This window comes from Wasmannia auropunctata, unplaced genomic scaffold (assembly GCF_000956235.1).
Source record: "Wasmannia auropunctata unplaced genomic scaffold, wasmannia.A_1.0 LD336057.1, whole genome shotgun sequence".
Taxonomy (NCBI): Eukaryota; Metazoa; Arthropoda; class Insecta; order Hymenoptera; family Formicidae; genus Wasmannia; species Wasmannia auropunctata.
Genome location: NW_012026833.1, coordinates 379,344 through 402,296, shown reverse-complemented (window position 1 = coordinate 402,296; position 22,953 = coordinate 379,344). Strand labels below are relative to the sequence as shown.

The window sequence follows — 22,953 nt, the reverse complement described above, 5'->3', positions numbered from 1 at the left end:
CCTGCTGATGGCGGAGCCGATCGTTCCGCTCGAATGCCGCTTATGCTACCTTGGAGTTTCCACGCGTTTGGCCGTTCTTGAGACATATCTCTATCTTTTTGCCGTGTTCCAAGTTTCGATGCATCGTTAAATAAAAGTTACGCTATCGTCGATACAGGGATGCGAGAGTGGAATCCGTCTTGGACATACTTGGAAACTTTAAATTAGTATCGCAAGACGGAACGATACATAAAACTCCCGGCAGCGCAGAATCGCGTGCGCGAAAACGCATGCAACTGCCATTTGTGCCGCATAGTTATATAAACTTTTTATTAAATATAACATCTGAGAAAAAGCGCATGTGATTTAGACACTTTGTGTAGTCATTTATAAATAGGTAAGAAAATAATAAAATGTCAAATTCACTTTTTGATAATTAGATACATAATTCATCGTTGTTGCGCAGTTATGCTATAAATTCGTTCGCATTCCTTAAAATTTAATTAACGACCAGCGTTCTCGAGGAGCATCGCATCTCTAATTGAAAATCCGGATATAATCAGAGAAAGCGATCTCCCTAGTGAACTGACCCTTGGAGCTTTGATCGCGGAAACGGACTTTGGAGCAACTAACGCAATCGGGGTTAAGTGCGTCCCAACTAATTCAGAAAACAGTCGTCGTTTACCGAAGCGGCGACGGTGGCAGGTCGGCCGCTGCATGCCAGATAATGGGCATTTCCAGCATCACCGGACGGACCGGCAGGATCATGATGGTCGACCGCGGGGATCTCCTGGGAGTAGCGGCCACGGGCCGAGAGAGGCTTAATGAGAAAGTTGGCACTTTGGTGTAGTTGGCGAGACCGGATGTGTTGCGGCTCGACGACGGGAGTTAAAGCAGGAGAAAGGAAGAGCTACAGAGAGGCTAACGTGCACACAGACAGAAGCATGAGAAAGAGAGACGAGAGAGGGAGGGATAGATAGATAGAGAACGAGAGAGAGAGAGAGAGAGAGAGAGAGAGAGAGAGAAAGCGCGCCCGGCCCCGAGACGCGCTCCTAATTCATACGCTTTTTCTTCCCGCGGCCGATCTCCCCGCCGCCGCCGACGCCGTTGTTGTTAATGCTATCGCACGCCCTCGGCATTCGTCGCCGATTCAAATCCCCGAAAGTCAACGCAACGTGAAACTCGATGTAATCTCGCGCGTCTTCGTCGCGCGAGGGGGGGGCGGGGAGGGGGGGGGGAGATGAGCCGTCAGCGATTCGAGAACCCTAATGGTATACCCGTCGAATAATAAAGGCTGGATGGAAATGCGAGGCACAAAGGGGAGACGGCGTGAAACTGTCTGACGATTATCCGTATATCGTCCGAGCCCGGAATCGTTCGGTTAGTTCGTTACGGCTTTAATTGGACGAAATCGGACACCCCGCGATTTTTTTGCCCGTCGAGAGATCCCGCGATTACAACATTATTTTCACCCGTCTCTTTGAATCACGACGCGGCTTGGGTGGGGACGGCCGTCGCTAAATTTCGCGTCGCGAATGAACGATAATTTGTAAATTGGGAGCGTGGCGTGTCGAAAATTGAAGAGCACAAATGGCTGACACATTTATATAGCATCACGCGCTTGGCGTGCGAAAGATCAGATACGTATACCTGCAGGAGCGTTTTTCAAATCGTATATATACGAGTGACTATTGTAAAGCTCCCGGTCCGATACGGAGTCGTACGGAGGCAACGGCCGGCGAAGAAAGGAGGAAGCGCTCGCCTATTATTTGAAGAATCGAGCGTTTATTTGCGAAAGTGTCCCACTGTTTACCGTTGCGCGCCGAGTCTGCCGATTGACGTACGGTTTACAGTTTGCGATAATTTTGCAGCTGGTTCTGAACTCCATGCACAAGTACCAGCCGAGGATCCACCTGGTGAAACGGCCGGACTCGGGCCCCACGAAGCAGATCGTGGACCTCGAGAAGGAGCCGCACAAGACCTTCATATTCCCGGAGGCCATATTCACCGCTGTCACCGCCTATCAGAATCAGCTCGTAAGTTTCACTTTGTTTCTCGCTACCGTTGCGCGCACTCCCTTTGCGTGCCTTTCTTTTTGCCCGCGCTCGCTCGCTCGCTCTCCTTCTCGCGCGCCCCGTCTGCTGCACGCCTCCTTACTCTCGGCACGGCCGCGGCGCGGCGGCGGCGGCGGCGGCGTCGGCGGCGGCGGGCCCCCGTAAAACCGTCTGTCCGGTCGGTCGGTCTGTCCGTCCGGTCTGGCCTCCGGTCTCCTCCGCGTCCCGGCCGCACGGGACTGGTTCCTCCATTTCGCTCGCCGCGGCTCCCTTTCATCCTCGATAATCGTTTCTGTCGAGAGCGAGCGACCGCGCGAAGACACTGGCGTAACACCTCGGCGGATACGCCGACGTTAACGAGCGCCCGTGGATACGCCACTCTCGGGAGAACCGATACGCTTCCCTCTTGCATGTCGAATACTACTGCACGGAATATTCTATATAGCTTTCGCTATCTTCTTTTTAAAACTGTATGTTAACGTTCGCTGTTGTAATTTAACGTTTTAATAGTAATTTCCTACTTCAAAATATTTATACACCGAAAGAACAATTTTGTTGAAAGGTTTAAAAATTTTGCTGAATACAGAACTGAAAATAATTTTCTGTTGAATCGTCAATATAATTTGTTAGAATGTTAAAACTGATAAGCATTGCTATATAAAATATCTTGATATTTTAGCAATCATTTTAACTTTCGCACAAAATTATTTTGATTATTAAACAAAAAATTATTTTTACATTTGGATCCAGCAAAACTGATTCTTTCCGTGTACGGAATGAGAAACATGTATCTTTCTTTTAGACTTATAGATTTTATAACGTTTTGATTTCAAATTGATATAAATTTATTGTTTATATTAGATAATACGTATGAAGTAATATAACATATCGTGTTGGATATATGTCTACGGAATAAACGATTTTGCTAAGAGATCTAAAAATATTGCTGGATACAGATCTGAGAATAATTCTTGTTGTACCATCAAAATAATTTTGTTGGAAAGTCAATCTGATTGCTAGATTCTGCTAGAATATCAAAATGTTTTACAGCAATGCTTATCATCTTTAAGTTTCCAACAAAATCATTTTCAGATTCAAAATTTTTTGACCTCTCAGCAAAATCGTTTATTCCAAAGACATATATCCAACATGATTAGTTATATTACTTCATACGTATTATTTAATATAAACAATAAATGCGACAAACGATATGGTGCGAGACACCATAACTTAGGACATGCAGTTCTTCGAAATGCATTAGACACACAGTACGAGACTTACTACACTAGCCTAGGAACGCGATAGCCACTACACACACTATAAGGAACGCGACACTCTCCCAAATAGGTTCGCCATTGTTTAGAGCGTGGCATTGCAACTATATACCAAAGGGTAAGCGCGCTTGCGACAGTCGAGACGATCGTAAGGAGAACGCCCGGCGTCTGCCATAGCCGCGTAGTCCCGACCTCTCTCGGCGAGCCGTCTTCCGCGTCCAAGTTCAGATTCCGTGTTCAGCGCACGAGAAACGACGGGGCATTATCGTATTTCACGATAGTCGTTTAGAGCCGACCGCGGCGTCATGTGTGGTCCAGGTCAGCGTCGTTCGCATTCCACGGGCGTCGCGGCGCGTCCCGTTCCGCTGCCGTCGCCGCCGTCGCCGCGCCGCCATCACCATCGCGCCACCGCCGCGCCGACTCGAGCTGGCTCACAGTTTCGTCGTCCCCTCCGCGCCGCCGCGCCGCAGCGGCGGCGACGGCGGCTGGAATTTCGGACCTCGACGTAGGTAAGATCTATGATCCTCCGAGGCGACAACGGACAACTATCTGGCATCGTTTCCGATGCTTATCCCGGTCCCGTTTAATCGATCTCTCTTCTTGTAAGTCGCGAGAAACGGCACGGCGGTCGTGGATTCCCTCGAGGGATGACATGCAGGCTTCTTTTTTTTTTTTCAGACGGAGAACGCACAGCTCTCGAGTTCGATTCGGGCAAAATTCTTTAAGGGTTGACAGGAAAAATTATGGGAATATCAAAAACAAATGTCTGTCCAATCGAATTACGGTTAAAAAATCGCAATGTAATTGTGATATTCTGCAGGAGATAACAAGAATAATGACAAGAATATTGAACAACCAAGACAGGTCTTACAGCCTGTTTTATAAAGTAATTTTTTTAGAAAAAAGGAAAAATAAAAATTTATTCTGATATCTCACTCAATCTGCACAATGTATACGGAAAAAAACGATTTTGCTGAATACTGAAAATAAGTTTGTTGGACTATCAAAATAATTTTGTTGGAAATAAGTATATTAAAGTTGACTGCTAGAATATTATTTTTACACTGCACATTATTTTTTAGTTTCCAACGAAATTATTTTCAGATCTATATCCAGCAAAATTTTTAGACCTTTTAACAAAATCGTTCTTTCCGTGTAAGGATAAAATTGCAAAATTCGACTCTTTAGCAGTTAAAACATAAGCTAAAAAATCTCATGGCAAAATATTTCTTCTACACTGTTAAATACATATGTATATGTTAAATATTGTTAAAAGAAAGGAGCAACTGTAACTCAATTCCTCGAGTTAAGTAACATTTCATTATTTTTAACTTCCATGTGTGTCAAAATGTATTATTTTAATATAAAATATGTAGTTAAAAAACCACCATATTTAATTAACTCATTTCTGTGGTTGAATTGCTTTATATTAACTATATATTTAGTAAAAATATAAATTAAATTTGAGTCAAAAAATTTAAATTTCTCGAGTTAATTGTTTTAGTTAAATTAACGAAATATTGGATAAGAGCAGTAGCGACTTATAGAAATGTTTAAAAATATCTAAAATTGGGTATAATTTGACACTTGAATTTAATAGTGTACGAGAAACAGTGTACGAAAATATAATACAGTAGAGCTATCTGGACCACGTTTAAGGTGCAGATAATAAATTCGAAATTAGCCCATCACTTCTGTCGACTCTTAATCTTTGAGGAGCTGTGACACACATGGCGCGATATGATACTTGTTTCCACTATCAGGAACAAAATGTTAAAAAAATATGTAACTGGAGAAAAATAATTGGATTTTTATTTTACATAATTTATCTTTCGTTCTTTAATTAAATTAGTAATTTGACATGTGTAACATTTTTTTGGAATTTTAAATGTTATACTCTTTGTATTATTTTTCCCTTTATCTTTCTGTCTAAGAAAATATATATATATAATATATGTTTATATATTAGGAATATCTATTTGAATACTTTTGGGATAGACAATTTTTATACAAGATATATGTGGCAATAATTTCCAATTAGAATTATTAGGGAGCAGCGACGATCCGCCAGATCTAGCGTGACACTTAATATAATTAAGTATCTCGCATAAGTATCGGGTATCCTTCGATCATTATCCGCGTTGCCCGAGCATTGCGAAACGCTTCGCTTGTCGGGCTGCTCGTCGTTGTTTTCGACGAAGCATTTGACGAAGACGGGCGCGCGAGCACTCTCCGTCTGCCGATGCGGAGACGAGAGCCGACGGGATCGGGCGTCGGTGACTCTAACGGGTGGTCCCGGGAAGGCCCTCTCGACGGCTACGACGACGACGACGACGACGACGACGACGACGAGGGCGACGCGGCTGTTGATGATGATGATGAGGTGCGAAGAGACGCCCCGGCAATTACCTCGGGCCAGTTTCTCTTCCACGGCGTCCTCTCTTTTGTGCCTCTCGCTTTCTGCGTCCTCTCGTCTCGTCATTATCGTTCTTTGCGGTTTCCTCGTCGCCTCCCGAGCTCCTTCCGTCCGCCTGTGTGTCGTCGTTTCTTTTACTCCCTTTGCTCCGCGTCTTCCTGGAGAGTCGAATGTCGTCGACCGATCGTCATCTCGATCGTCGAGGGGTTTCTTCGCCGAGATGATAGCCAGCACACGTTGGACTCCTCTTTTCATGCCGAGCGAGAAGTCACGGCGAGAGAGAGAGAGAGAAAGAGAGAGAGAGGCTTCATGCGAAACTTGTCATAAATGTTAGCAGATTTGCCGGAGGGTTTCACGTTTGTATAAAGTGTTTCGCTTTCGTCTTAGCTTTCTCTAATTTCTTAAAGTACTTCAATCGGTGCGTTCTCTCTAATCCTTCGCTTATTAATTAGTAATCTATATTAGGAAAATTGTAGAAAGAAAAAAAGAGAGAGAGAGGAAAAAATATAGGAAATTAGCGAGGAGTCCTTGAATTTTCCTAACACATCAGGACGAGCGTTCATCGCGAACATGGCGGCGCGTGCGAAAGTCGCTGTCTCCGTGTCGCTTTTCAACGAGTTCGAAAATAGACGGGGTAGAATGTAAAAGCGGGCGGGAGAGGGGAGGAGGATGGAAGAAGAAGAAGCAGCGGGCGATCATCGCGAGCGTCGACGGTGGGCGCCGCGGTCGAACAAGAGCAAGGAGACGAAGGAGGACAGAGGTGCATCGTGGAACGGTGGAATGCGCGTTTAGTGACGTAGAAATGCAGTCGAGCGCGCGCGACGGACGGCGGATGTTGTGCATGGTTAGATGGATACGTAGATACGACTTGTTTAGAATGTGAGACAAGCCCCCCGAGATTCGGTGAAAAAAGGAGGCTACAGTTGTTGACAAGATCGGAATCGGCGATATATTAAAAAGACCGCACGGAGGGAGAGGGAGAGAGAGAGAGAGAGAGAGAGAGAGAGAGAGAGAGAAAGAAAGATGGTTGATGAGCTTACCAGGGGATATACGAGCCTGAAATAGTTGCAGGCAATAAGATAAGGCGAGAATATTAATAACATTAATGGAATGCAGGTGGGAAAAAAAGAGGTAGTGCCAACAATAGAAGCAGCTAATTTTCATTTTTTTTTTTTGCATTTTATTTACATTTGATTAATATCGCGTTCGCGTTTCGAACACATTCGCTCTTGCTAAGCAACACCGAGGAGGAAGATTCCTGGTATTCTGCGACTTACAAAAAGATCGAAGGGGGGCCTTCGTGCGAAACGCGAGTTGCCACCGATCAACGGCGACGAGTCGCGGTTGGTTACCGATGCCAAACGATCTCGGCACTTCTTGGCGCACGGACTCCCCATCGCGGCGCTGGTACATACATATCCATACACGTATAGCAGCGCCTACCGATTTTTGGCACCGGATTCCCCCGCGCACGCTCGGCGTGCACCGGCACGAAAGCCATTCGTCGCGGTTAGCGCGCTCCTCGTCACTCGTCGTCGTCGTCGTCGTCGTCGTCACAGTCATCGGGGGTGCGCTCGTTTAGCGGGGGGGAGGGGGAGGGGACCGTGCCTTTTTTCCCTCCCCGCAATGCCGCACGTATCGTTGTGCGGACGGCTTTTTTTTCTTTTTTCCCTTGCCCTCCGCTTCCCCGGCAGACCTTCGCGCTTCCCTTCCCGAGCCCACTACTCGTAACGACCTACGCGACCGACTCGATTCGTCTTTCTCGCTCGCACCACGTCATAATTCATATCCTAACTGCCGCCTCTCTTCCTTCCCTCCGGCCTCCGCCGCGCCGCGCCGAGGGGGGAGTTCCTCCATCCGTTCTGCCGGCTCCTTATCGCCCCCTGATGTCGCCTCCTCTCTCAGTGGTACAGTCGTGCTCTTCGTCTCGTTTCGCCTCCCCCTCAGCTCGCCTCCCTCCCGTCGTTGTGGACATCCATTATGCGAGCTAACGCTTCCACAGCCGGACTCCGTCCGCAGGAGACTTTGGCGTTCTTCTCGCTTCTACGATTTTTTTCCCGAACGCAAATGAGTTATAAAACCTCGTTAACGGTAATTTCGGTTAAGAGTAAATTCAACTTTAATATATTTTTAATTGCAAACGCCATTTTTTTAATATTTTAATTGTAACCATTCGTTTCAATTGGAAATCGAATCATTGCGGCGTTGCGAAGAAAAATGCTGCTTCATCAAATTTTCGTTAAGGACAGGTCGAATTAATTCCCCAGTTCACTTCGAAGAATCTATCTTTAATTGCGTTTATATTTTCTCAAATTTATATTATAATTTGGAAAGAGTTAATTTTTAAGTACATTTGTCAGAATTACGTCCATCTTCATCAGTATCGTTCTCAGCGAGTTTCAAACTTTCCAAATTTATTTGTCAGTACGAAATCCGCCGTCGTAGCCATCTTTCTAATTCGTCGTCGTTTATTAATTATTATTTACAACGACGCTATACCTCCGCGGCACAGATTTCGATGTCCTTTTCGTTGCTTTGCATTTATTTATCGACGACACAGTCGACGCTTTCGTGGCCGTCTATTATTCGCGGTCCGCGCACTTTGTACTCGCTTTCGCTGTTCTTGCCGAGCCGAGGAAGTGCCCAGCGCTTCTCACTTTTAGAAATTTATTTGTCAACAAAGTGGCACTCCGCTTTGTAGTATATTTCTGGTCGTCGTGTTTGGAGGTCCGAACTCGTCGCGCGCGGCGAGCTCGACATTTCTCGACTGCATGCGATATTACGATTCAGTTTCATCTATTCTGCTTTTCATTGTTATCTTTATTAAGCTCAAATTTCTCTGACTGCCCGCAAGTTACGTACTGCATTTCTTTGACGGCTATTCAAATAGAGATGTCTATTTGAAGTTTGTTATCTTTACGGATCAACCGTCCCGGATTAATAAAAATAAAAAACTTATTTCAACGACGACTAGCCCGCGCGTTGGGAAATTAAGTTTGCCTGTATTGAGTTTGCCAAGAATACATCCGTCAAGTAATTAATGAGCGTATCGTATAACATGTGATATTTTAACAAATGAATGACCCACTTAATTTATCTGTATTTCTCCATGATTTCTCATTTAAAGCGTAACGTTTTTATATTATTTTTACCACTCAGCATACTTCCCTCGTGCAACTTTGAAAAAGTTTGTAGTCAGATGCTTATAAAGTCGCGAATGATAGGTATGTCTCGTGTGAAATATGATTCTTTTAGCAGAAACTGCAACTCTATAAAGTTGTGTTAAAAGCAAACAAAAGTGAGTAATATAATGCTGACGGTCGATCACCCTGCACGTATCTTTATATCAAACTAATTGAAGTAATCACGTGAAATTATGTCAGGAGACTAGGGAGCACCTAATAAACGACGTTTCTCTTTTTTCTTTCCTCAACTTTGTTTCTCGTTCCACGGCAGAATAAAAAAAAAACGGCACGCATGATGGCCTCACGCGTTTCAGTTCCGAGTACCTAATTGCGCAAAGCGAAAACGGAGACGCGGCATAAAGAAGAACCTCCCTGATAATTACGCGATTACGAATAATTATTCTGCACGTCGCAGGACACGCCGCCGTGTCCTGCGGATGCGCGAAATTGTGCCTCCAAGTCACAAGGCACAATGCCGCGCTTCACCCGATATACCCGGTGACGTAATTGCGACACACGCGTTTAACGACGTGTTTGCGCATCACGCTCGTCGTGTCCTCGCGTCGCAGGATGCCCCCCGCGGTGCCCCCGTCTGCGAAAATTGCGGTAAATTAGGTGCGTAAGTGCGCATTAATAGTAAATGAGCGGCGGTTAGCTTTGCAATCGGGCGCGATGCGGAAGTCGCATTCAAGGTTGCGAAATATCATCGCGGGCGTCATCAAAATGGTTCTACGTTGTTCTGTTTCCCTCCCTCTATTCCATAATCACAGGAATCCACGTTGATGCAAATTTCAGAAAATTTACAGTAATCAGGCTCGTCATTAAAGAGATATCCCGGTAAATATCGTCATACATTAATTTTACGTGGCTGTAAATTGTATTTTCAAGTCGACCGAGGAATAATCAGATTATCCTCGCCACTGAACTCGCGGGAATAAAATCGTGCCGTAAATATTTTGACTGAATTCGTAAAATCCCGATGTAACGACACGCTAGAAATAATCGCTCGGCAGCGTCGTAAACCCGTCGCTAGTCTATGTAGGGCAATGTCCAAAAATATGGGCGAGACTATGCCCCTTAACAATCGCCATATGTGTCGGGCAATAATTCAGACACTTGCCACCGCGTTCGAGCATTACCAAATGAGCCGAGCGGGTCGGCCAAAGAGAGAAAATGGAGCACGAGAAAGGGGAATAAAAACAGGAACAAGAAAGAGGTAGAAAGGAAGCAGAAGGAAGAAAGAGAGGAAGACGACAAGTGACAGAGAATAGAGCGAGGAAATTTAATTTCTTGTAATTTTGGATTTTTCGAGAGGAAACATTTTCGGATCTTTACGGAGAAAAATATTTTGATTATACCAGCAAGACGTATATATGGTAGAACGGTATTTTGGTGAAACCAAGTAGAATTTCTGATTATCGTGATAGAAGACTCGATATTTTAATAACTATAAAACGTTTTAGACTTTTCTAAGAATTTGATAGACTTTACCAAGAATTTAATATTTTCCAGTTCTATATAAATTCCAGCTCTATATAAATTTCTAGTTAAAAGAAACGTTTAATCAGAAATCTGATCAACGTTAACTGCACGTTTTAACATTTTTGTATCATTAACAAGAAATTCTAGTATATCTAACAGGAAGGAATATTAATCATACTCATCTGAGAAATCCTATAAGAATTCTGATTCGTTGAATTTTTGAACAGACGTACTGATTAGTCTATCAGATTACACTTAATGCAAAACCAAATTTTTTCCAGTGTAGATTCTTCACGAACTCACTTTAGATTCTTTTAGTGCGTCTACATGAGCGCACGAAGTTCGTTTTTGTTTGTCTAACGCTAGCGCTAACTTTCGACTCTGAGAAAAGTATTGTTTATGATATTGTATATGGCTAGAAATTAGCACGTTGAAATATGTATAGCTCTTGAGTAATTGTTAAAAGATGAAACACAGCTATCCAATTCGAACTTAAAACATAGAGTTTATATTATAACAGATTTTATTGATATTTTCTAAAAATCTGTGTAAGATTAAAAAAAGAGTTCATTCCTAATTTTTATATTTTTTAGTATTAGCGTAATCTTTGGCTTTTTTAAAGTTTGAATTTTATGAATATTTGGATTTGTGTTCGTTGATTTTAAAACACCTATAGAATATCTCTCTCATCCTTGGATTACCATCAAATAATTGTATTCATCGGCAGTCGCACTTACCAAGTTTTTTAAATGCTCGGCTCTGTTTGCGTCCTCTCCGTTTCCTCTCGAGGTCGAGGAAGCGACGATCGGCATTTAAGAAAGGAAGGAGGAAGCAGAAGAGGCTACAGAAGAGAGGCTAAAGAGGCAGGGAGGCCTATGGTTTTAGTAGCTGCAGGCGTCGGCGTCGGCGTCGGCGCGGGCGCGCGAACGAAAGAAAACATAAATAATCGCGTTCAAATGAGACAGAAGGAGAAGAAGGAAGAAGAAGAAGAAGAAGAAGAAGAGAAGGAGGAGGAGGAGGAAGGGCTCTCGGAGCCACACACGGCGGCGCGCCGGTTGTGTGTCTCGACCTCGTCGAACCCGATGCCCGCCTGTGCGCAATACTCCACTCCGCCCTCTCTCGTCGCGCTCTCGGCTGCGAGAAGCTGAAGAAGAAGCTGACACGGGGGCACGACGAGGCATCGCCGCCGCCGCCGCCGCCGCGCCGCATCAGGCCGCGAACGCCTTCACGCTCGTAAGACGCGTCGCGATTTATCTCGCGATCCAGCATCCCGTCCGACGTCTCGTCCGACGAGACAACCTCGCGATTCGAGGTTGTCCCTCAAAGCTACGGACGGACTATATTAGAGCGGGAGATAGATCGCGTGTGAGGATTAATTAATTCGCGTTCCGGACAAGACAACACGCGCGTTGCGTGAGCGAGGAGATTAAAACGCGCGCTTTCGCTCGTCGACGTCGACGCGACGTTAATGATCGTGTTGATATCACACTTTTCTCGGGGCGCTTCGACACACCGGCGGCGATGGCAGCAGGCGGCGACGGTAGTGGCGGCTGCGTGTTGCTGTCCGCCGCCGGGAATTAACGCTCAAGTGGCTGCGTGAATTTTCATGAGTTCGGTTATACGCGATATCTATAGTATATACCAAAAACATCAAGTTGTTCCTGTCAGAGATACAACGTTTCTACCTTAGTATATACAGGATACTTAAGGCTTTCCGATTGTAATTTCAATGAGAGCGTGTAATTTCAATATAGCGACCATTAGCGACCAGTATCAGTGGTTTTTTCCTCTGACTTCTTTCTCTGGATATTGAAAAATATGAATAGTACAGTAATACTCGGGACTCATAATGGATTATGAAACATTTTTCGTAATAATGACTTTGTGGAATTTTATTTAAAAAATAACTTATTTTCAAACGCACATATGTTTTATTTTTTATATTTAGCATCTAATTATTTAGATGCTCATCAAGTTGTGCTCAGTATAAAACTGAAGTATTAAGAATCTCGAAATATATTGTCAGAAATTATTATCTACACAGAAAGAACGATTATATTGAAAGTCTAAAAATTTTTCTATAAAAACAGATTTGAAAATAATTTTTTATTGAATCATCAAAATAATTTGTTGGAATGTTAAAACTGATAAGTATTGCTATGTAAACGTTTTGATATTCTAGCAATCATTTTGACTTTCGCACAAAATTATTTTCTTATTGAACAAAAATTATTTTCAGATCTGGATTCAGCAAAATTGTTCTTTCCGTGTATGTTTTATATACATATACACGGAAAAAAACGATTCTGCTGGAAAAAATAAAAATTTTGCTAGATACAGACCTGTGAAAATAACTCTTGTCTCATCAAAATAATTTTATTGAAAAGTCAAACTGATTGTTAGAATATCAAAACGTTTTACAGCAATGCCTATCATTTTTGAATTCCAACAAAATTATTTTGATGGTCTTAACAAAATTATTTTCAGATCCAAATTTTTTGATCCAGCAAAATTGTACTTTCTGTGTAATCGTAATATTAATTATATACCTATATATATATATATTACGATTAAACAAGGGAATAATATTTTTTCTAAGCGTACAATTTTTCCAAAATCAGGTCGCACATGAACGGACGTCGAGACCACCCCGTTGACGGAGGTGTCGCGTTTGGATTAAAACGTCGCTCGCGGTGTTGCGTCCGCGCGTATTTATAAATCAGCCGCGTATGATAATTTAATTTTATCGCTAGTCGTCACCATAACGGCAGAGCGGCGTTTCGGCGGCAAAGGGCGAAAAAAAGGCGGCGAGATGGGTGAGCGAGCGTAGCGGCGGCGCGGGCACACAAGCGGCACTAAATAGCGCGCTGAGGCGAGAGAGCGCGCGCGGGGCCCCCTCTTCCTCAATGAGCGTGTCTCTATTAAATCTATTATTAGATACCCCGGGCCTCTCTCGGGTGCGAAAGCATCCCTTTCAATTACCTACGGCTTCATTTCGCGCGGTCTCCACCGGAGCGCGTGCGGCGTCTCGGAGGATCCGCGTGCAAAGGGGGACGATAACGCTCCGCGTAAGCTCCCCGAAGGAGTTTCGAGGCTCGCGAGAACCGAGGATATTATCCGGAGCTCTAACGCGATTCAAATCGCGAAGATCCGAGGATTTGAGGATGCGAGGATTAAGAGTGCTGGAGAGAATGTTGGGAAGTTGAGGGTCTAAAAGCTGAGGATGTAAATATTACAGGGGGCTTGAAAACTCGAGGATTTCAGGCGCCGATAAATCCGCGGATGCGTTCCAAAATTCGAGAATTAAATCGAGAGAACTCTTATATTTGTTAATCCAGAAGCATGGCAACCGGCTTCAGTATTAGAGAGGATTCGAAAAGCTGCACCTCAGAAGAGTACAAAACAAAAAATAAAATCCAATATAAAAAATTCTAATATCAAACAATACATTGTCATAGATTACAATTTATATATTACTTTATATATAATTTCAAAAATATGAGAACTCGCTCTGGAAATGTAAAGGACAGATGATATCATCACCTTCAGCAAACGTCATTACATAATCTACAACTATTATATATGTACATGGAATAACAACACTTTATTCTGTATAAGCAAGTAGGTTTCCGTGACGTTCCTACTATTTCCGTTTAAAAATCCACCAGGCTGTCCATTATCGGGGCATGATTTATCGTCGTGTAAGGCCGCCGCCGCTATTAAACGCGTGCATGCGGCAACGCACAATGCCGCGTAGCTCGCACACGCATTTTGACGCGATCGACAGGCGCGTTCCCCGCGATAAACGGCGGGGAATATTATCGTTGCGTGAAATAATGCACGACTTTATTCCGCGCTAAGCTGAAGTTTACGATGCTTATCCGCCGCGTCGCCGGTCGCCTCTCGCGCGCGCGCGCGTGCAATTAGTCTTGCAAATTCGATTACGAGCGCGCGCCGGAACAATACGGCAGGTTATCGAGCGGTTATTAGACGAGCCTTTTAATCATTCCGGCGCGCGCGCTCCCCGGCCGCGGCATTTTAATTTTAAATCGGCCCTGAACACGCACACCTCCTCCGGAATTTTCATAATGACTATCTCGCGCGCGCGCGCTCTCGCGATTAACGACTTCGCCTATCAAAAATCTACGACGCGACGCCGCGAGTTATCCCCGGGAGCCGGGAGAAATCAGCCGTTTATTATTCAATTACGGCGATCTTAATCGTCGAGCGCCGTGTGGATCAGACCGCGCGCCGTAACTCAGACGGAATAAACTTGAAGTGGCGTTGAAAAATATATTGCACGTCATTTAAAATACAAGTTCTCACCTGATGGGAACCTCGCGCGCGTTTCTCTGCGAATCTTTTATTAACGTAAAGTCCACGTTAATAACTCACACGGCTTACACGGTTAAGTTAATTCCTATAACTTCGTGACAGCTTACACGTACGTTAATCGTGTATATCAGATAAAAGAATATCACGAAGTGACAGGATCCATTAGCTATTCGATTCGTGTGTAAAAGAAGTTCCGGAGCTTCGAGTGTATTATTTATGAACTTGACGAGCGCTTCAGAGAGAGCTCAATTTTTGTTACACCAAATATATTATTCGGATCGATATTATTCTTGGAACTTCATTTGTTTGCGTGAAGAGAAAAGCAGTTAAATTTGGGGTTCGGGCTTTTGATGTTTTCGAATACCGGTCGGCCTCTCCCTCGCCTTCTCTTGTTGTTCCGTTGGCGAAGGACTTCCTGGTCCCCGCGGGTCCAATCGGATCCCGCACGCTACAACCGCGAGTATATACGTCCTCGGCGTCTCGGAATATCCCGGACCCGCCCGAATCCGCTCCGCCCACCGTGTTCGCAAATTCTCTCTCAATTTTCATCGGGCCCTGGCGCTCTGCAGCTGGACGTAATTGGCTACCTGTCCTTCGATCGGCTGTGCCGATCTGTCCTCGGGCCGCCGCGCCGGCCGGTCGACGACGCGATGGGGCCCCGACGCCGCGCCGCCGCCGCCGCCGGTTCTCTGCGTGCGTTCCCGCACAGAAAATTGCTTTCCGCCGCGCCGCGGACCTTGGAAACGCGCGAATTTCACATTGAAGTTTTCGTCGCGTGACGCGCTTTGAAAGTCGAAGCCGCGGCCCGTTTACAAGTATACTGGGTGTCCCGTCGTCACTTTTTCACGATGCAGAATTGCATTTTTTTTCCCAACGTTTTCTGTATTGAGTGAACACTAAATAATAACTACGCTATAGGAATGTAAAAGATTATGTATTTTATTTTGTCTAGAAAGCCAAAATTATTGATCAATATAAAAATTTAAGTTTTTTTTTAAATTATAGATTATTTGTAACGCACACATATATATTGTGTATCCATTGAAGTTAATTCGTTGAAAGGATGTTTAACTGGAATACATTTACATTTTATACATTCAATTTTTGTTCAAAAAGTAAAATAAAATTAAAAATTTTCTCTCACTCTCTCTTTCCCTCTTTCGTTAAAATATTCGTCACAAAGATCCGATAGCGGCATGACACCCTGTAGACCTGACTTTCTGTCCGCCCATTAGCCGCCCAGTAATGACGACGGCACCTTTCCGTACGATTGGCGCGGAGAGGTTTCTTGAAAATTACTTTGCGAGCGCGGTATGTGACGTACGATCAGCGGTCGGTGTTTAAAGACAAGATCGGAGCTTCTTCCTGCGGTACGCAAAAAGGATCATACAAAGGGACATGACGGTGATGACGATGTGACATTGTCGTGGGTAACGAGATGAGATCGTGACTTTTGTCCAACCTGGATCCCGAGAGTTCTGCAGTCCAGTATATCCCGTATCTCAATTCTGAGATAAAGTGTATTCAAGTCTTGCCGCGTGCGCGCGAGTTCAAAATTCAGACAAAATTGAATAAAACTCGGTTATAGCTGGCGTGTTTTATCCCGTGTTCTTGATATAATTTCATTCCTTCTTCTCGCACGGAACTCGTCTATTACACACATCGGACACGCTCGATATAGTCTTACAGTTAATCGTCTCGTTCGCCCTAATGACTCGCGAAAGATCGCCGGACGTCTCGTTCGCGGCACCGCGCGTATCGCGCCCTGACACGACATACGTTCTCGTGCGTGGCGGAGCGTCATCTCCCGGGATGCATCTCCCTCCCCCCTCCCTCCGGGGAGGATTTATTCGCACGCGGCGGGCGATGCGGCTCGGGCATCGGGCTCGGGGGCTACCGGGCCGTGCAGAACGAGCATGCGAGGCGAATTTATCACGCGGCGTACCACTCGCTGCGCGCGCTACACGGCCGACATCGTAAATCGGTCTGGGAAGTGGTCCAAGCGTTCGGCCGAGCCCCGTGTCAGCGAAATCGTATAACTTCGACGGGTCGACCGCGCTTGTCGGAGAGAGCCCGGTCCCAGTGGCGTCGAGGCTTCAACGCCACGCATTGCACGGAAATTTCATCCATCAACACGCGACAGAACTCACCGTGTGTCACGCAGATCTTAAACGCAACCGTTTAATTTAGTTTTGTCAAACGTAAGAGTCTAAGCAACGCTTTCGTGAAATTGCTATTTTTATGGTTAAAAAGCTATTAGAAAATCTAACGGTTTTCACGAATTAAAACTGCAAAGAATACGAAAAATTTTATTTTTTATATCTAAGACAAAGATAAATTTCAACAGAATTTCAGGGAAAGTTGAGAATTAGCAATTTTAAGGGAGGTAGGGTGCGGTTTTAATGAAATTTGCAAGTGTAACGCGACGCCATTGCGGATCAGCAGACCCACCGTAAAGCAAAGAGCTCGACAGGACCGTCGGTCGGCGAAACGCCGGTAAAGCGCCGATATCAAAGACCAGAAGTCGTTCTGAACTCGCGTCCGGTATAGTCCGTCTCGCGGATCTCAAAGAACCCGCGCGACGGAATATCGCCGGCGATCCGCTCGTAAAGTGACGACGACGACGACGACGACGACGACGCGAATCGTCAGGCGGACCGATGACGAAAAGCGAATGCAGACAGAGAGGAGGAGATGTAGATGAGAACGCAGACGGAGGTGGCGAGATGTCGTCGGGGGAGCGACGATGCTGACGACGACGACGACGACGACGACGACGACGACGCCGACGCCGACGCCGACGCCGACGACGAGGACGGTGGTGGTGGTCGTGGCGGACCAGATGTTTGGCTAATGATGTCAGCGGAATCGTAACTAAAACCGAGGCGGTCCCGGACTTAGCACCGGCTTAGCCTCAGCTTTGAAGGAAAGAGTCTTATTACCGGGGGCCTGCACGTGCTGCTCGTGAGCGCGAAACCGTAGGGTAATTGGACCACCCACTCGACACACCAAGAGTGCCACTCTCACTCTTTCTCTCTCTCTCTCTCTCTTTTTCTCCGCTCGTCGCTCCCTCGCGCTCTGCCTCCCTCCCTCCCTCCCTCTCTCCTCTTCGCTTCGCTTCCCTCTTCTTCTTTTTTTTTTGTCCTTCGTCGATCGCCGAGGACGCGAAAACGACGGCGAGCTTTCGACGAGCAGATAAACTGGAAGTCGCGCGACGACTTCCAGTCTCCCGACAGTCGTCGCGAGGCGGTTCGCTCACGCTCGTGATGCCGCACGCGGAAGGAAGATGCTAATGCGTCGTCTCACGGGCTTATCGAGAACATTGCCTTACCGCGGGACTCGTTATTTTGCGATTACCGGATAAAATGTATGATAGGAGAACGGGGATGACGGGTTGTCTCCCGCTCATAGATGCCGACTACAGATTACAGATGTAAATTATGAGACCCGTTGCTTATCGGAGAGGCTCTTATTGAAAATTCAAAAAATGTGTGACATGTATTTAAATAAAGGAATACATTAGACACCGAATTGGTTCTGAAAAAGAGAGTGCTATCTCGGACATTAGATCAGTTTTAAGCCCCATCTACATACGTCGCAAACGCAAAACGCAAACGAAAACGCGGACGTTTCTCTCTTTCTATTCTTTTTTTATGTTTCTTTCTTTTTTCCTCCGCGTTTGCGACTTATATAGGATGGGACTTTAAAGCTATTTAATGGATATTACTAAACGATGGGATATATAATTATGTTCTATAAATTTTCTATTATATTATTAATGTCTATAAAGACATACAAATTCTTTAAATTTTTGTATTTGCTCCTCTGAAAAATAAGAGTTTATTTTTACAAGCTTCATTAATGGGATATTTATGTAGACTGCATATTTTTGATACATAATTTTTTTATTGTTTGTTATTAACGTCAAGTATTTTTAAATATTTTATAGTATATCTATTAAGTTTAATATTGAAGTGACGATACATTGCAACGGTGCACTCCTCGGTTGGATTATTATCATAGAAATAGGACGCCTCGTTTGCTTCCTAGTTTTTGGAACAGTGCGGATTAATTGGACCACCTACGGACAACTGGAGTTGCGACAAGCGACTCCTCTTTCCAAATAAATACACGCGTGTTGCGCCTCATCTCGGGCGGGAGGGTCTTCCGAAGCACGTCGGTATACTGCCTCCCCGAGCAGTCGAAGCAGCAGGAGCGTGTCGTACCGCCGCCGCATCTCGTCCGTGACACTCGACCCGGAAGACAAGACTGATTTATGCCTGCTGGGCTCGCCGGACGGAAATTAGATGGGTTCGTGTCGAGGGATATCACTGCGTTTGTTTGACATTTTTATGCGGTACCGCCGATGCCTTCTTTCGTCCCGGGCACCAGTGCGCGTGGGAAGACGTTAATTAACGGCATCATCTAATCACCCAATTACCAAGATTCGGTTTCAAGCCCAACTAACACTTTTAGCGTCTGAAAAATTTACTCTAAAAAATATATTCGTATCCTCACAAAAATCACCGAAAACTTCACGTTAATCCTTGAAAAATATATATCGTACATTTACTTCTCTATAATCGTATTATCTTTGCAACGATCCTAAGTGTTTTAGTAAGTACAGATTTTATTTTGAAGGGTAAATCTGCATAAAAATATTGCTAAAATTGATATATTATTGATATATAAATCTCTATACTTTGCCTAATTGAAAATTTAAACTAGTAGGTATAATATATTACCAATAATTAATGAAGATACAAATTTTATAATTATGAAATATTGACGTGACACGCGTCGCAATAGATAAAATAGAAGAGAGACCTTTTTCGGCCTTTTTGTAAAATGTAATTATCTTGTATTGTTATCCTCTAAAGTACCTATAGTTACTAACGCCTTGCAAACGTAAGCTGACGCGTTTCGCGCTTAAACACGCGGAAAATTTTGTCGGTTCAACACGTCTTTTGTCGTGTTTGAAAACTTTACAATGGCCCGGGCGCGTAGGTATATCTCCCTCGGGAATCGGGCAACGAAAACCTGTCCCTCAAAGGTTTTGCCAAAGAGAAGGAAGGCACACGGTCGTCGGTCAAGACAGTCTCGGTGCCGGAGAACCTCGGAAATGGGGCCACCTGTGTTCCCAGTCCGTCCCACGTCCGTCGTGGGTGGGCCTGTCGGGAATGCGAAACACCGAAACTTCAGGGGTGATCAGCAGATCTGACTTAGGGTAGATTTCCATCCAGGGGCGGAGAGGAAATGCAGCCCGACCACTTAAGAGGCTACTACAAACGTGACGATATGTAGACCAACACGCGGACAAACTTTCTCGGATTTCTTCCTGTCCGACCACCGTCGACGGTATTTTTAAGTGTCGAGTGTGAACAAAGCGTCCCTTTGCCCTCGCAGTGAGAGGTAGCTCTGCCTGCTAACGTACCAGAAACTGTTTAGAAGAGAGCCATTATGAAGAAAAATGAGAGGAAAGAAAGAGGATCATTTATTACAACTATTTAATGGCAATAAAGATTATTTACTTTAAAGCCTCGAAAGAAGGTTACTGAAAGCATCGGGAGCTACGGAACTGTGATTTTGCAGAAATTAATGCTTCCTTCCTGACCGATATCTTTTGTGCGCCGCAGAATTCAGGGACATTTTTTTATGCGCACGGCGCTTACTTATGCACGCTCACACAATTACGCTCCTGTCTTTGTCGTCCCGCTTGAGCTTCATATTTTTTGCTCGTGCCGCGAAACGTTCGGCTCCTTTGGCGAATGAAAAATTGTCCAATCTCATTGTGCTGCGGAGAGACACTTTGTCAAAGGGTTAAAACTGCCGTATTCGGCATTCGGTATCGAGCTGCAATACCGCGGTCGCTTATCCCGGTCAAAAGTAATATCCGACCTCTCGGTTTGAGAGCGATGAATCAACCGGCGACGCTACTATTTGGCAGAAAAATCTCAAAGCCATGTGCATCTCTCCGGCTCGCTCCTGTAACGCCGCGCCGCCCGCGCGAGGTCTGTCCCGTGCATCAGCGATGTTTCCCCTATCTCTCTTCCACGATCCCGCCGATTCCCCCCCCCCCACCTCCTTCCCACCCTCCCGTATAGGTACGTCGCTTCGCCGCCTTCTTCTAATTTTACGAGCCGTTGACTCCCGATCGATGGAACGAACCGTTTCGAAACAGCCGGCCGTTTTCCGCCACGCGCCGTTGGCTGTCCACGGTGACGTAATTTTCCCGGAGCGAAAAGGCCATGCTGTCGCGCGCGCCCGGTAATAAGATCGGGGAATTTGCGAGAGAGATCGCCCGATGTTAATGCGAGTCCGGGGAGGGGGGGGGGAGGACGACCGGATCTCTCCGAGATCGCCAATCTCCCGTTCGCCGTGTACTAACCGACGGCCGTTTTTCCGCCTGTTACAGATCACGAAGCTCAAGATCGACAGTAATCCGTTCGCCAAGGGCTTTCGGGATTCCTCTCGCCTCACGGACTTCGAAAGGTAAGCTTCTTGCTAACTGATGTTAAACATTCCCAAATTTGATAAAACCTGTTGTCAAATCTGTTAGAGAAGAATTTAGAACTACATAAATTCAAGTTGACTTCGCTTGAATTTCTTTGTATTTCAAATCTGCATTGATGCTGGAAAATGATTTATTTTTATTTTTTGTTAGTATAACGTTAAATTTATTTAAAGTTATTCGCTAGCGTGTAAAATCGTAAGTAACTACCGGGGTTTGAAGGAATTTTCGTTCAATTTATCTTCTTTTGACGTTTGACTTATCTTATTTCGCATCATTAATCTTAATGGCGCCAAAACCCATGTCAGAAGAAGATAAATTAGGAAGTGAAAATGTGGAAATGGATAACGGATGGTTCATTAGTAAATTTTGTTCGCAAATTCCGCGTCGATGTCCTTCCGGAGAATCCCGTGGCTAGCAGGCGGTATGCATAATGGAGCAGCTTTCCTTTCAGGGAGACGATGGAGTCGATGTTGGCGGAACAGCAGTCGCTGAGGTTTCCGCATCGGCTTCCCTTCGAGATGGAGCAGCTCCAGGCGGGCGCCGTGAGCAATCTCACTCTCGAGGAGAAGGCCCTGTGGGCCGCGCGTTCTCAGATGCTGCTGAGGGCGGCGGCGGCCGTGGCCGCCAGTCCTTACGCCCAGCTGGTCAACCCCGCTCTGGTTTATCCGGGCGCCGCGGCCGCGGGCACCAGTCACCAGCAGCAGCAGCAGCAGCACCAGCAGCAACAGCAGCAGCAACAACTGGGCCATCTGTGGTGGGCCTCGTCGATCGGGTCCACCATCTTCGCGGCGGCGCACCACCAGCAGCAGCTGGTCGCGTCAAGCTCCCAGCAGAACCCGACCGGCCCCGCGGCCCCGCGACCGCTGTATCCGTCGCCTCTTGCTCTGACCCACCATCGATTCTCGCCGTACCACACTGTCCCCAAGTCCTCGACGCCGGTCGCGCCGTCGCCGTCGCCGTCCAGAAGGGCCACGCCGTCGCCCACGGATAGTCTCAGCAGGGAGGCCCAAGATCTTTCGCCCTCGTAGTCCCTCGTGGCATCGTTAGAAGATTGTTTGATTTCAGTGATCAGATGAGAGGACACTTTGAACGTGGTATGGATGTTGAATTTTATTAGGGGGTAACACAAATGAGCGAAAAGAGCCTTATTCGGTCAAAATGGAAATATTGCTGCCTAATAATATTTTTGCACGTTTTCCAGTTTTAAAAGTGCTACAAGTTTACGGGGTTTCTCCGTGTCTTGATTCATTGTTAATGTCATGGAAAAAGCGCGTTGAATATTCGTCGGTATTGAAGCATTTTCTGGGTAAATTCTAAAAGAAAATTCTCCTCGTGCAGAGATCCGCGATGATCTTCACCGCGGATCGGTACGCGCGAGGAACGGAAAAAATGTAAAAATGTGTAACCATCCTGACCAGCTCTAGGAAGGATGGAGAAAAAAATGATGTAATGTTCGAATTGATAACGAATTTGAATGTTTACTACAATTTAATAATAACGATGCTAATGATGCATTTTAAACTCTTGCAAAGAATTTATTACGAAAATCCCAGCCAAATGTCTACATTAGTCGCAACGCGCAATTCGCAAACGTGGACGCAAGATGACGTTTCTCTCTTTTTTCTTTTTTTTTATGTTTCTTTCTTTTTTTTCTCTGCGTTTGCAAATTGTGTTTTGCGTATTGCGACTTATGTAGACCGGCCTTTATCCGGAA

At 45.3% G+C, this 22,953-nt stretch overlaps 1 protein-coding gene across 1 annotated transcript in view; it reads left to right on the top strand.

Moving 5' to 3' along the window:
• Positions 1 to 22,267, top strand: part of LOC105450685 (T-box protein H15-like) — a 55,260-nt gene extending 32,993 nt beyond the window's left edge. Inside the window, exons 4-6 of the mRNA XM_011690636.1 lie at positions 1,851 to 2,015; positions 21,141 to 21,217; positions 21,679 to 22,267. Coding sequence (XP_011688938.1) covers positions 1,851 to 2,015; positions 21,141 to 21,217; positions 21,679 to 22,267 — 831 coding nt within the window. The remainder of the gene's footprint in view (positions 1 to 1,850; positions 2,016 to 21,140; positions 21,218 to 21,678) is intronic.
• Positions 22,268 to 22,953: the final 686 nt, after the last annotated feature.